General features: G+C 37.5%; 1 protein-coding gene across 7 annotated transcripts in view; it reads right to left on the bottom strand.

Moving 5' to 3' along the window:
- NOS1 (nitric oxide synthase 1) overlaps positions 1 to 12,505 on the bottom strand; it is a gene marked incomplete at its 3' end in the record, with an annotated part of 435,619 nt that overhangs the window by 71,826 nt on the left and 351,288 nt on the right. For all 7 annotated transcript variants that reach the window (XM_082252128.1, XM_082252130.1, XM_082252134.1 and 4 more), the window contains one exon: positions 10,283 to 10,388. In XM_082252128.1, coding sequence (XP_082108254.1) covers positions 10,283 to 10,388 — 106 coding nt within the window. The remainder of the gene's footprint in view (positions 1 to 10,282; positions 10,389 to 12,505) is intronic.

Below are 12,505 nucleotides of genomic sequence, written 5' to 3'. Positions count from 1 at the left end.
TCCGACCACTTTGCATATTATTTTATATATACTGTGATTCTGTGCTTGCCAAATATGCTGCAGAAATCTTCCTCTACTAAGTCTGGCTGCAGCCATTTTAACCGTGGGCAGCTGAAGCTGCTGACAGTTCACTTCCTGGATTTACACAGACACACAGAGTCACACAGAGACACACACACACACACACATATATATATATATATATATATATATATATATATATATATATATATATATATATATATATATATGTATATGTATATGTATATACATATATATATACATATATATATATATATATATATATATATATATATATATATATACATATATATATATATATATATATATATATATATATATATATATATATATATAGAGATAGGTATATATAGATATATATATATGTGGGGTTTATTCACTAAATGGTGATATGGGGTTTATACACTAAATAGTGATGTGGGGTTTATTCAATAAATAGTGATGTGGGGTTTATTCACTAAATGGTGATGTGGGTTTATACAATAAATGGTGATGTGGGGGTTTATTCACTAAATGGTGATGTGGGGGTTTATTCACTAAATGATGATATGGGGTTTATTCACTAAATGGCAATGTGGGGGGGTTTATTCACTAAATGGTGATGTGGGGTTTATTCACTAAATAATGTGGGGGTTGTGTCTGGCTCTTATATTAGCTAGTGCCTCACCAGCCACTGACCTCACCGCACGTCCCTGCTAATTACCAGACAAAAAAGAGGAAGTGAGCTGTATAAGGTATTTACTGGCAGAAAAATATGTTTTACTATCCAAAATTAAAACAACAAGGGCAGAAGATTTAATAGATGGGAAGATGAAAAAATGGCTGTGGAGCCGCTTTAAGGAAACCTATTCCATCACAGACTTCCAGTAACCCTTTTATACTTTCAATTAGCCATTAAGTTCTGAAGTACACAAGAGTAAAACCAAAGGAGAGATCTAAAAAGGGCAGCTCCATTGACTAGGCAAAATTAATGTTGGTAAAAAAAAAAGTATACCGGTGCTGATTTTGAATACCCAATCACGTGCCAGCAAAGTCCTGTTTGTTTTTCTTCCCGTTGCATATGATTGGGTAATCAAAGTATACACAGTGTGACCGTATTTCTTTGTAAGGTGAACATACATTTTGCTGAGTGAACAGCCTTTACCCCTTTAGTAAATCTACCCCACTGTGTGCTATGACATGTTTACAGCTCTGCAAGATAGAAATGTATTATAGAAGATAATTTATTAAAGTATATCTAAAGCCAGTTATTATTTCCTTTTGGTAAATATACTGTACATTAGGTGGTACATTTTACCAAAGCTTAGGTTATGTTCACTTGGTATGAAATTGTAAAATTCCTACTTGCATTGGATGTATCTATGTGGTTTTTAGGGTTAGCACAGCATAAAATGTACCGTAATATGAATTATTTATTTATTTATTTTTTAGCCAAACTGTGCAAACAAAAAAACAGATACTAATAAGTAATTTATGGCCTTTTTATTACCAAGTTTTGTGTAATTTCAGCAACGTTCTTCTCTCTGTACTGTATAGAGATAAAATAAGATCAATAAAACTGACTTGTATTTTGGGCTATGTGTGTATGGTCGCCTTTTAACCTGTTCCAATAATCAGAGATGTATAGTAACGAAGTAGAACTACTTAAGTACTGTACTTAAGTACCGAAATGCGGTATCTGTACTTTCCTAGAGTAGAATTTTTTTCTCCTACTTCTACTTTTACTTCACTACATTTTTTCGATGATTTAGATACTTCTACTCCGATATTTTTTTTTTGTGCTGCATAGTTACTCGTTACTTTTAAAAAAATTACCACTGCCAGAACAGTAGATGGCAGGTTGCATAAAGCTCAAAAAAATGTGTATTATCAGCGCATACAAAAATAAAGGCTGTGTATAATAAAAGCTGCTATACCAAATCTTTCCAATAAAAAGAAAATATGAAACAAACAAATAAATGGTGCTACAGCGCTTAAAGTGCATCAAAAAACTACTAAAAAACACAGGTTAATCATTTGAATAAATCATTTGAAATAATAAAAAACAATATGATGTTCAAACTTTTGACTTCTTTCTTTAATAACTACATAACAGTACTTGTACTTTTACTTTCAGTACTTGAGTAGAAATTTTTTTTTCAAAACTACTGATACTTTTTACTTTTAGTACTTAAGTAGCAATTTTTTTGAAAAAACTACTTGCAATACTTAAGTAAAAAAAATGTTGAATACTTTAGTACTTCTACTTAAGTAACTTTTTCTGCGAGCACTTCCACTTCTACTCAAGTCACTTTTTGATCAAGCACTTGTACTTTTACTCAAGTAGAAATTTCGAGTACTTTATACAAGTCTGCCAATAATGAGGGCAGTAGGCACATTACTAGGAAAAGCACTGATGTGAGTTTTCATCTTTTTTCCCATTTAGTATCACCTCACTGGGAGAGAGGGCAATCTGTTACTGCAGACATATGGATGGAGAACAGAAGGCTTTCAAAACGTCCACTGGATCAAATCTGTATTTTTTTTTAATTCCTTGCTTTACTTTCTGTCTACATTTACAGTACATTTACTATTACATGAACATAACCTACAGGAAAATAGCAAGGTATCCATATTTTGCCTTGTATGATTGGGTGCATTTGGCTATCAAATAAAATATCTTTTAATAGAGTTCATCCTAGCAGTGCCAGTCCCCATTGGTTGAAAAGATAACACCCTTGGGGGAGATTTACTAAAACTGGTGCACACAGAATCTGGCGCAGCTTTGCATAGTAACCAATCAGCTTCTAACTTCAGGTTGTTCAATTAACCTTTGACAATTAAACCTAGAATCAGATTGATTACTATGCACAGCTGCACCAGATTCTGTGTGCATCAGTTTTAGTAAATCTCCCCCACGTGTTTTTTAGAGTCTTCTAACAGTTTTTGGAAGACATTATATTGCATGCAAGTTATTTTACATTACATTATGTATATTTAATTTATGTTCAGCTGAATAGTTTTACTGCTATTTACAAGACCATTTTAAGTGAAACTTGTTTGGGTCTGGTATGGATTTTAAGGGGAACTCCATGTCAAATTAAAAAAAAAATGGCATGGGATCCCCCCAAAATCCATACCAGACCCTTATATGAGCATGCAGCCTGCCCGGCAAGGAAAGGGGGGGGCAAGCGAGCCCCCTCCTAAACCATACCAAGCCACATGCTCTTAACATGGGAGGTGCTTTGCGGCAGGGGGGGTCCTGCTCACCTTAAAGCACCTTGTCCCCATGTTGACAAGGGTCTCTTCCCCACAACCCCGGCCAGTGGTTTTGGGGGTCTCCCTAAAACCCATACCAGACCCGAAGGGCCTAAAATGGAATTGGGGGGGGGGGACTGTTTTTTTTTGGTATATTTAATTGCCAACATTCTTCTAGGGGAAACCCACTGACAGCTGATGAGTCATCGGACATGGCAGACAACTTCCCAGCCCACTCCTTAACAACCAGCTATTCTTTACACAGAATTTGAATCGGTCGATCATTTTTCGACCGATCCGAATTTGAATAGTTCCAAAAATTTGGAATTCGTTAGGTAAATATTATATGATATTAAATTAAGCGAATCTCAACTAAATTCGTTACTACAGTATTTCATTTGGAGATTTGGATACATCTAAAACTCTGAAAATCCAAAAATATGTCTGAATTTATATTCAAACTGAAATTATTTGCACTTGTCTAGTTGGACTATTCCAGCAGCAAATACACACAAACTGTGGTGGGATAATCACAACAAGAAACCTTTGGGACTACACTGGCTAGAATGTCCGGAGTCTAGAACTTTTTAAAACTGTACACAGTAATGTGTGAATTAATATACTAAAGAGTGTATATCCCTCGCGCCTATGGGTGTTCCAGCGAAAAAACTTAATAATTTATAGAAATAAATAAATGTTTGAAAAGTGCCGCTGCTACAGAAAATGAGAGGTAGTGAAAGTAAGGCCACAATAAATTGGGGCCAGCTATAGCGCTTGCTTTAAATGAAACAAAACTGGACAATAGCTTGTCAGTACCAAAGGGTTTATAAATTGGCAGGCCTTAAATATATTAAACCTCTATAAAGTTCTTGGTGCTAATACCTTAATTGAGTAATGTGCAAAGATAGATAAATATACATATAGCACAGTCTTAAAATACTTGAGGTAGATGCCACAATAATATTATAAAAAATAAATATTTAGATATAATAAATGCAGTATAAATGGTGAGGAAGGTGGTATATATAAGTGATTAAATCAATCAGCTAAAAATTAAATATATCAAAGCAGAAAAATGTTTTCAATAAAATTCATTAATTAATTAATAAGTGACTCAAGTGCAAATGTGCAAGTAAAAAAAGTCCATAAATAAAAGTTCATAACTAGTGACTCAGGTGAAAATGCAGGTAAATCCTGAGTGCCAATAACAAGAAAAAAGTGCAGGTGCTCTGTGTTGAATCCTCCAATGATCCAATGCTGGTACTTTTGGTGTCAACGTGGGGGATAGTAGAAGAACACACTCACCAGATGATGTGGGTCTTATATACCTTATGGTATTAAGACCTGTATACGCTTTATGGCCACCAGGGCCAAAGTAGACACTGCTGGGCTTTGTGGTACCACAGTACTCGGGAATCCCTCTCCTGGATAGCCTCGATCCACAGGGTCCGGTCAGGGTATGCAGGGTAAAAAAAGCTCCAGATAGTGTATTACCATAAAAACTAAGTTTAATAAAGTTGGTAGGTGTACAATACATAAAAATAGTAAAAACCGCCAGCCAAAATGGTGCCCGTGAGTGGAGAGCGGTGAATACCGGCTTGCGTTTCACTCAGGCACCCGTGACGTAAGCAGCGTGCGTTCCACCTTACGAGCGTTTCGTCAATGCGCATAACGTCTTCAGAGGGGAGAGTTATTTATCTTTGCACATTACTCAATTAAGGTATTAGCACCAAGCACTTTATAGAGGTTTAATATATGTAAGGCCTACCAATTTATAAACCCTTTGGTACTGACAAGCTATTGTCCAGTTTTGGCTCATTTAAAGCAAGCGCTATAGCTGGCCCCAATTTATTGTGGCCTTATATACACAGGAATACGTCACTGACAGCCCTGCCACTCAAGGCTATGGCCTACTTTAGCTGTGCGGCCTACTTTAGCTGTGCAGCCTATTTTAGCTGTGCAGCCTATTTTAGCTGAGCTTAAATATGACATTGCCTTTTAAAATGTTTTTGCCTAAAATTCAGGCAGACAGACAAATAGACAGATAGCATGTGAATATGCAAAAAATAGTCATCCACAAAATTGTATTTAAAGTACCTGTTTACTTAAAATAAATTCCTTCAGCCCCCCATCCCTTGCACCTAGCACTCTGGAACCTTTTAATGAGCATGGACTTTAAAGACCCACTATAACAAAACAACAACAAAAAACTGTGAAAAAGCATCACACAGCATTCAGAAATATGTAAGTAAATCTCCCATACATGCACAAAAAATGTAGACACTTGGCTTTTTATAGCTTGCTAAGAGTGAGCTACCATTGGAGCCACCACAATGACAGTTGGCTTTTTTCTTCTTTAGGATTAGTGGGTATTGGAAAATATCACCTCCATTATACCATCTTTATTTTAAATCTTCTTACCTGATAATCTCTTTAACTTTTTACATGTTTGCGAAATATATTAAACTCATTCTTCAGATAAATCAGTTTAGGAAATATGGTTACAGCCACCCTTTAAATGCTGGCAGAGACATGTTTTAGTGTACTTTACATTCGATCTATTCACAAAACATGCCGTGAACCTGAATTGACTGCTCTCTAGAAGATGACACAAAATGGGACCGTCATATAAGAGCTTAAGAATTCATTCTGCTTCCAGGGGGATGGGCATTTCACCGTGGATCAGCAGCAAGCTGGAAGGGAAATCCTGCATTTATGTCAGAAATCTAAGTTAAAAGCAGATTAATGTGAGTGTGTGTGTGTGGGGGTGGCACTGCGGACATTAGCAAAATGGATTAGGTTGACCCTGAAGACTTAATGGGAGAAAAATACCAGCTAAACGTGGCAGGGGAATCCCATAATCTGGATGTGCTGGAAGAGCTGTAGGAAATCCCAGGCACCCCTGGGAAACCTCTCCGTTTCACGTCTCGCTTCATTTATCTTCTGTTTCAGGCCACACAATGAACTTAGTGTGTGTGTGTGTGTGTGTGTGTGTGTAGCTGTAAAACCAGTTATGGAAAACTAACAGGCACATTTGAACATGTAAGTAGAAAACGTTCCCACGTTATTTGCCATAGAGATCCTTAATTTCAGCCTCGGGTCTGTAATTTTTAGCTCTTATTGGATTTCATTGTTGAAGATAGTGGTGGTAATGGGAAACAAATCCTGTTTCCCTTCACATGATGATGAAACATGAACATAGAGTCAGTTTATTCACTATAATTCACTTTGCAAAGTGGACAGCCTATACAAATTTTGTAAATCGCATTGGTTTTCCGCCTCCCCCCCCGGATTACCGGCACCAGCCGCCATTGTTTTAAGTATAACTAAAGGCAAGCCCCCTTTTTTTTCAATTTTCCTATAGAGTAGAGAGGGATTAGAACCCCTGTCGAGTTTTTATTGCTATCTGTTTCCCTATTAGACCTCATGCACACAGGACATTTATTTACTCTCTTAGAAGCCAGCAGCATTTTTGCAGAAAAAATGCCTGAGGCTTGTAAAAGTGTCTAAAGCTTTTACAAGGTTTTTGAAGGTTTTACACGTGTCAGGCTCTTGGGCATTAATTAATTTCATTGGCCAGAATAAATCATTTATTCTGGCCATTGAAATGAAATATTGCTCAAGTGTTAGCTTTTATGAGCATTTTTTTTTTTTTGCTTTTATGAGCATTTAGCAGTGTTTATTAATGTTTAGCAGCTTTTAGTAGCATTTTTAAGCGTCAAGCGCTTTTTTTCTGCCCAAACTCTACTGCTCCTAGCATGTCCGGTGTGCTTAAGGCCTTAGGAACAATCACCCTCACTATTGGTTCTGTTTACTGTCATCACCAATCTTTAAAATGAAAGAAAATCACACATTTTATGTTCTCATCGAAGTACAAAAAAAAAGGGAAAAAAATCTTCCAATGGGACAACCAAGGATTTCCTTAATTTGGAGGGATTTCCCCTCACTTTCTGTTTTGACTAAGTGAAGGTAAATCTCCCCAATGGGACACAAAAAATAAATAAATATTAAAAAAAAAAAAAAAAGTCAAATCTGGTTTATAACTCTTCCTTACTCTATCCAAAATGAAAACAAAAAAATAGGTTTGCCTTTAGTTCTACTTTAAAGCGGAACTATACTCTCCTTCACTACTCCCTACTGGCTGCTGACATCTTCTTCTGATCTTCTTCTGGGTACCAATCTTTTCATTGGCCAAGCCTAGATGAGGACACTCCTAGCATGTGTGGAAGTTCCTTCATCTTGGCATTGCCAAAACTGTACACTGAGTTGAACTTTAATGCAGAAAAGTCATAAAGTCATAGTATCTCTTTTCTGCATTAAAAATCCTTTCACTCTAACCCCTTAAGGCTGTCACTTTCTGGCCCCTTACGGGGTTTTGAATGCCGGGAGGCGGGGCTTATGATCAGTGTTGGGGTAGTTACTCAAAAAATGTAACTAGTTACTAGTTACTAGTTACTTCTGTAAATTGTAACGAGATTACTATACTAGTTACTTCATTTGAAAAGTAACTTCACTACTTATTACTTTACTCTCCTCTTTCTTAATTGACCGTGTAGAAGAAGATACATGACACTCTTTCTGCATAGAGTTTATTGTATAAACACAGGCTTTGGGAAACAAGAGAACAAAACCTGAAAAAACAGAATAAAACATAAAGTGCAACAAAAAGTCATAAACTTCATCCCTCTCTATTCTTCGTAATAACGATTGTATCGCACGGCTTGCGTAACGCAGGAAAGCGCGTTCCTATAGCCTAGTAAAGTAGTGTAGTTACCAATATTAGTATTGTAACTAGTTACGTTACTCCGTTACCAAAAAAAGTAATGTAGTTACTGTAATCAGTTACTTTGTAACTCGTTACCCCCAACACTGCTTATGATCATGTGACCACCATGATTGGCTGTCATGGCTATCATATGATCGAAAAGCTCTAGATCGCAAGTGGCGATCGATTGCTTTCTCTTAGCTGCCAATAACTGTGCCAGCAAATATAGAGACAGAAAGAACATATGTGCTACTCAGTGTGTGAATTACTAGAGTATATGGTGAAAGAAAGGGGTATTAAATAAAAAATAAAAATAAAGCCTTTATTCACAAGGTGGTTAATGAACTAAACCTAGCCCTGCCAGGAATCAGGACGTAATAAAAAAGTTTTGTCCAGAACAGTAACAAAAGGCTGAACCAAAACAACTAGGCTATTAGGGTTGGTGGGATCATCTAGAGCAGGATTCCTCAAACTATGGCCCTCCAGATGTTCAGGAACTACAATTCCCATCATGCCTAGTCATGTCTGTGAATGTCAGAGTTTTACAATGCCTCATGAGATGTGTAGTTCCACAACAGCTGGAGGGCCGTAGTTTGAGGATCCCTGATCTAGAGCAACCTCTCTCAACCAGGGTTCCTCCAGAGAGCTTCACTTCATAGGTCTTCATAGTGAAGTTATTTTCCCTATTACATGTGCGATGATTTGTGATGAAATACATCTTATGGAAATCGCTCTAGCAGTTTAATGCGCATTACCTTTGCACTGGAGGTGAGTGGCCATGGCACATGGTCATGGAGTTTATTTTTTTCTATGGATTTAGCACTGGATTTTGATTGCTGATACTTGGATTTCTCTGTGAAGCACTAATCATTGCACCAAAAAAAATTTATTTATTGTGTTCACCTACACTTTTGCACTGGACTTTTACAATATTTAATATTGCTATTGTAATTTTTCATCAGATGTTTTCTTATTCTTTTTGAATTTATATGTCAAATTATTTTCTCTTAACTTCATTGAATATTTTGGGCGTTGTCAGATTTAGCACCGCTCCATTTATATTAATGATGTGTCGGCAAATATGCAAGGCCCACCTGCCGTGAGACCGCATATTTGCATGCGCTCGATGCCAAGAGGTTAAAAAATTATTTAACCCCAAAGCAAATATTTATTATATGTAATGGCAGCATTTATTTATTTTTTTATTTTTTAGACTTAATTCCTTCTATTTTTATCTGGTAATCCAGCCAGTAAGTCTGTTGCGTTTCACAAACTCAAGCTCTCCAGCAGAATGTTTACATGGATGAGACAAACCACTTAACTCTGCCAGTGGTGATTAAATGTATCAGCTTTAATTTATTCATGCAAATCCCATAAGGAAAAATAAAATGTTTGCTGTCACTGAATTTCAAGTGTGAGCTGGAGTTTGGCTTCAAGTTATTAGTATATCTAATTCTGCTACTGCATTTAATACTCCCCTCCCCCAGACTGACAATTCTGCTGTCTGCTGTGCTTCCTTTTCTCATTCCTCCAGAGTTGTGTCTCAGTAATACAAGAGGTGTGTCACTGGCTAGATCATTTTTTTGAAAATAGAGTGAATAAAATCCAAAGAAAAGAAAACGGATGCAGCCACCGCATCTAATAATTGGTAAAGTGCGATACATACATACATACAAATGATACATTTAGTTTTGAGTTTAATACTTCTTTAAGTCCTCTGATTAAAGTGCCTCCCAGCATTTGTAAAAATGTATCTAAAATGCATGCAGATCTTATGTGAACTAGAACTAATGGTACCTTTTAAATCAGACATTTTACAAATACAGAAATGTCCTAATGAGAACTGTATAAGAACATTTTTCTTTATTCTCTAATCTAATCCTTCTCTAAACTCCCATGTAGACCAATCTAATCAGTATATTTTACACTATGTATGCACTAGATTGTGAGAGATTAATCTAAATAGGTTTATTTTGACACATCTCTGAGGTATATGATGGTTTTATACATCAATAGTGTGATGTGAAGCTAGGAAAATCCTAGCAGACTGGGCTTTTAGTCAATACTCGATGACAATTTACCCTCAGGATGGCCGAACTGAATAATTAATACATGACAAATCCAGAGATTGTAAAGGCACATCATCTTACAATCCGATCCAATATGACAAGCACACAAGCTGCTAAGAGTGATATGGTAAGACAACAGGTTGGCTTAATCAGCAATGCTTTGACGTACCTGATCACATTCCAGGTATGGATTGTTCAGTACCACAGGCATGTTGTTGTTATTCCTCCATACATCATTTAGGACTGGCTCATTTCCTGCTGCTTTCTGCAATTTTCTAAAAGAGAAACATATTGTACCTAAGTCAACTGAATTTGTATTTAATGTAACTCGGGCAATTGTTATATTTACCACTGTTGGATACATATGCATATAAACAAAACTGCTCTGCAAGACATTTTCAATTTGAGCCACACATGTCTTTAGGAAAATTACATATAAAGAGTAGAGACACTCGCAGAGCAGTTATCCTCCCCCTCCTCATGTGGCTAATTTTCTACACAGGAATGCATTTACTGTTGAAGCTTCTTCTCAGAGATGTTCTCTATGCTGCCTGCCTGGCACTGGACAGCCTTTCTTATAAAATCTTTCCAGTAAGACGGGACCTCTCCCCCTGCACACATTGTTCAGTTAATAAGAAGGCCCTTATGAAGCATGTCAACCTGGTGACGGACCTGCTATTGAGGTAAAAGGTCAGTGATGTGTGAGAAGAGTATCTGCTGACCGAGAACATTTTTAAAGTAAGTTTGCATGGGGATAGACAGGACAGACAGTGAAGATCTCTAGAGGAAATTGGGAAAGGTATGTACAGTATATCTTAATTAATTCCTAATTTTATTAGGATACGATAAGGCCTGCAAAACATGAGTGTACATGGAAAACACAAGTTGTTTTTGTTCTGCAGGTATAGGGAGATTAGTGCAGTACCACAGGCGCTATGTGGTTGCCTGCTGTCCAGAACATTTCTGGCTCTGAGAAAGAGGGTCCTCCCTCGAAACGCGTTGGCCCTATCTGTATGGACAGTATCAAGTTTGCTTGTCACTATTAAGGATTATGGTCCTGAGGTCTCTGGATAGCCGAAGGATTTCTTTGGTTCTATGCTTGTACACAGCATACTTTTGTGAGTATAATGTATGTTGTGACTTTTAGCCATTTCCAATAAATGTTTTATGGTATTGCACTAGGTCGGTGCGCCCTTCTCTCGTTTTTTATGCTTTCAGTTTGTGTGGATACCCATCATCCTGAAAGGGCAGCAAGACCTTAGATGCCAACTATCTAGCCACCACTTCTTTGGATTTCACGCTACATTTAGTCGCAGGACACATTTATTTGTCATTTCTGGGTCACCACCATCTGCTCTGCAGTGTTTGCATCAAAATAGTTGGGCTCATAGAAGTCTTTAGGCTGTTTTGCAATTTTGTAGGGATACCCCTCGCTAAAGTATCTTTTGTATTTGAAACTTTAGGGGTGTCAACTGCTCAGTTCTCCTCTGTCCTTTGTGGTTCCAACCATCATCGTTTATGCCTCCACTGCATCCTGTAGTAAAATAGGAAGAGATAGGAGGGGATGCCTGAGAGCCCATTCAGACTAGCGCGACTTGTCAGGCGACTTGTCAGCCTGACAAGTCGCGGTCGGTCGCGGTCCATTGAGTAGTACAGGACCCGTTCTAATAGGAGCAACACAAGTCGCTCTGACTTAGAAAAAGGGTCCTGTACTACTTTGGGGCGACCTGGGAGCGACTTGCATAGACTTCCATTATGTGAAGTCCCTGCAAGTCGCCCCGAAGTCGTGGTGCACAGCGGTGCACGCGACTTCACAGGTCGCCCCCCGAAGTCAGATCGCCTCAGTGTGAACCGGCTCTGATGCCGCACATCCGTATGATCCTATGTTGGTCAACAGAGTGGCAACCTCAGTCTGGATGCAGTTCCCGACGCCCCCCCCCTCGGGCTTGGTCATTGTGATGGAGATCACATGCGTATGGGGAGTATTTAGGCATCATCCGTGGTCACTCAATTATGTGAAGGGCTGACAGGTGTATACAAATTCTTGTATCATGCTGTATACTTAAAAAACAAATCAGCACACAGGGGGAAAAATTAGCCAAGCCCTATGCAATAAAACTATTGAAGATATAAATTATTTGTGTGAATGCAAAAAAAAAAATAGATCAAAACCCTAGTGTCATGGAAGAAAAATCTGATCGCTTGTACTCCCACCTAAACCTGTTAAAAACAAAATCTTTATTTATGTGTTGATTAAAAAATATGTTTGTGCATGGAAAAATAAAAATTTAGTTGTGTATGTGCCTGAGGCTTTAATCAAAAAAAGTTTTTGTCTTGACTATGTAGATTTACAAAGATCTCCAAAACTTGTAAAAAACATTTATTTTTTAAG

Source organism: Pelophylax lessonae (genome assembly GCF_965119305.1).
Source record: "Pelophylax lessonae genome assembly, chromosome: 1".
NCBI lineage: Eukaryota > Metazoa > Chordata > Amphibia > Anura > Ranidae > Pelophylax > Pelophylax lessonae.
This window is presented reverse-complemented; position numbering and strand designations above follow the sequence as displayed.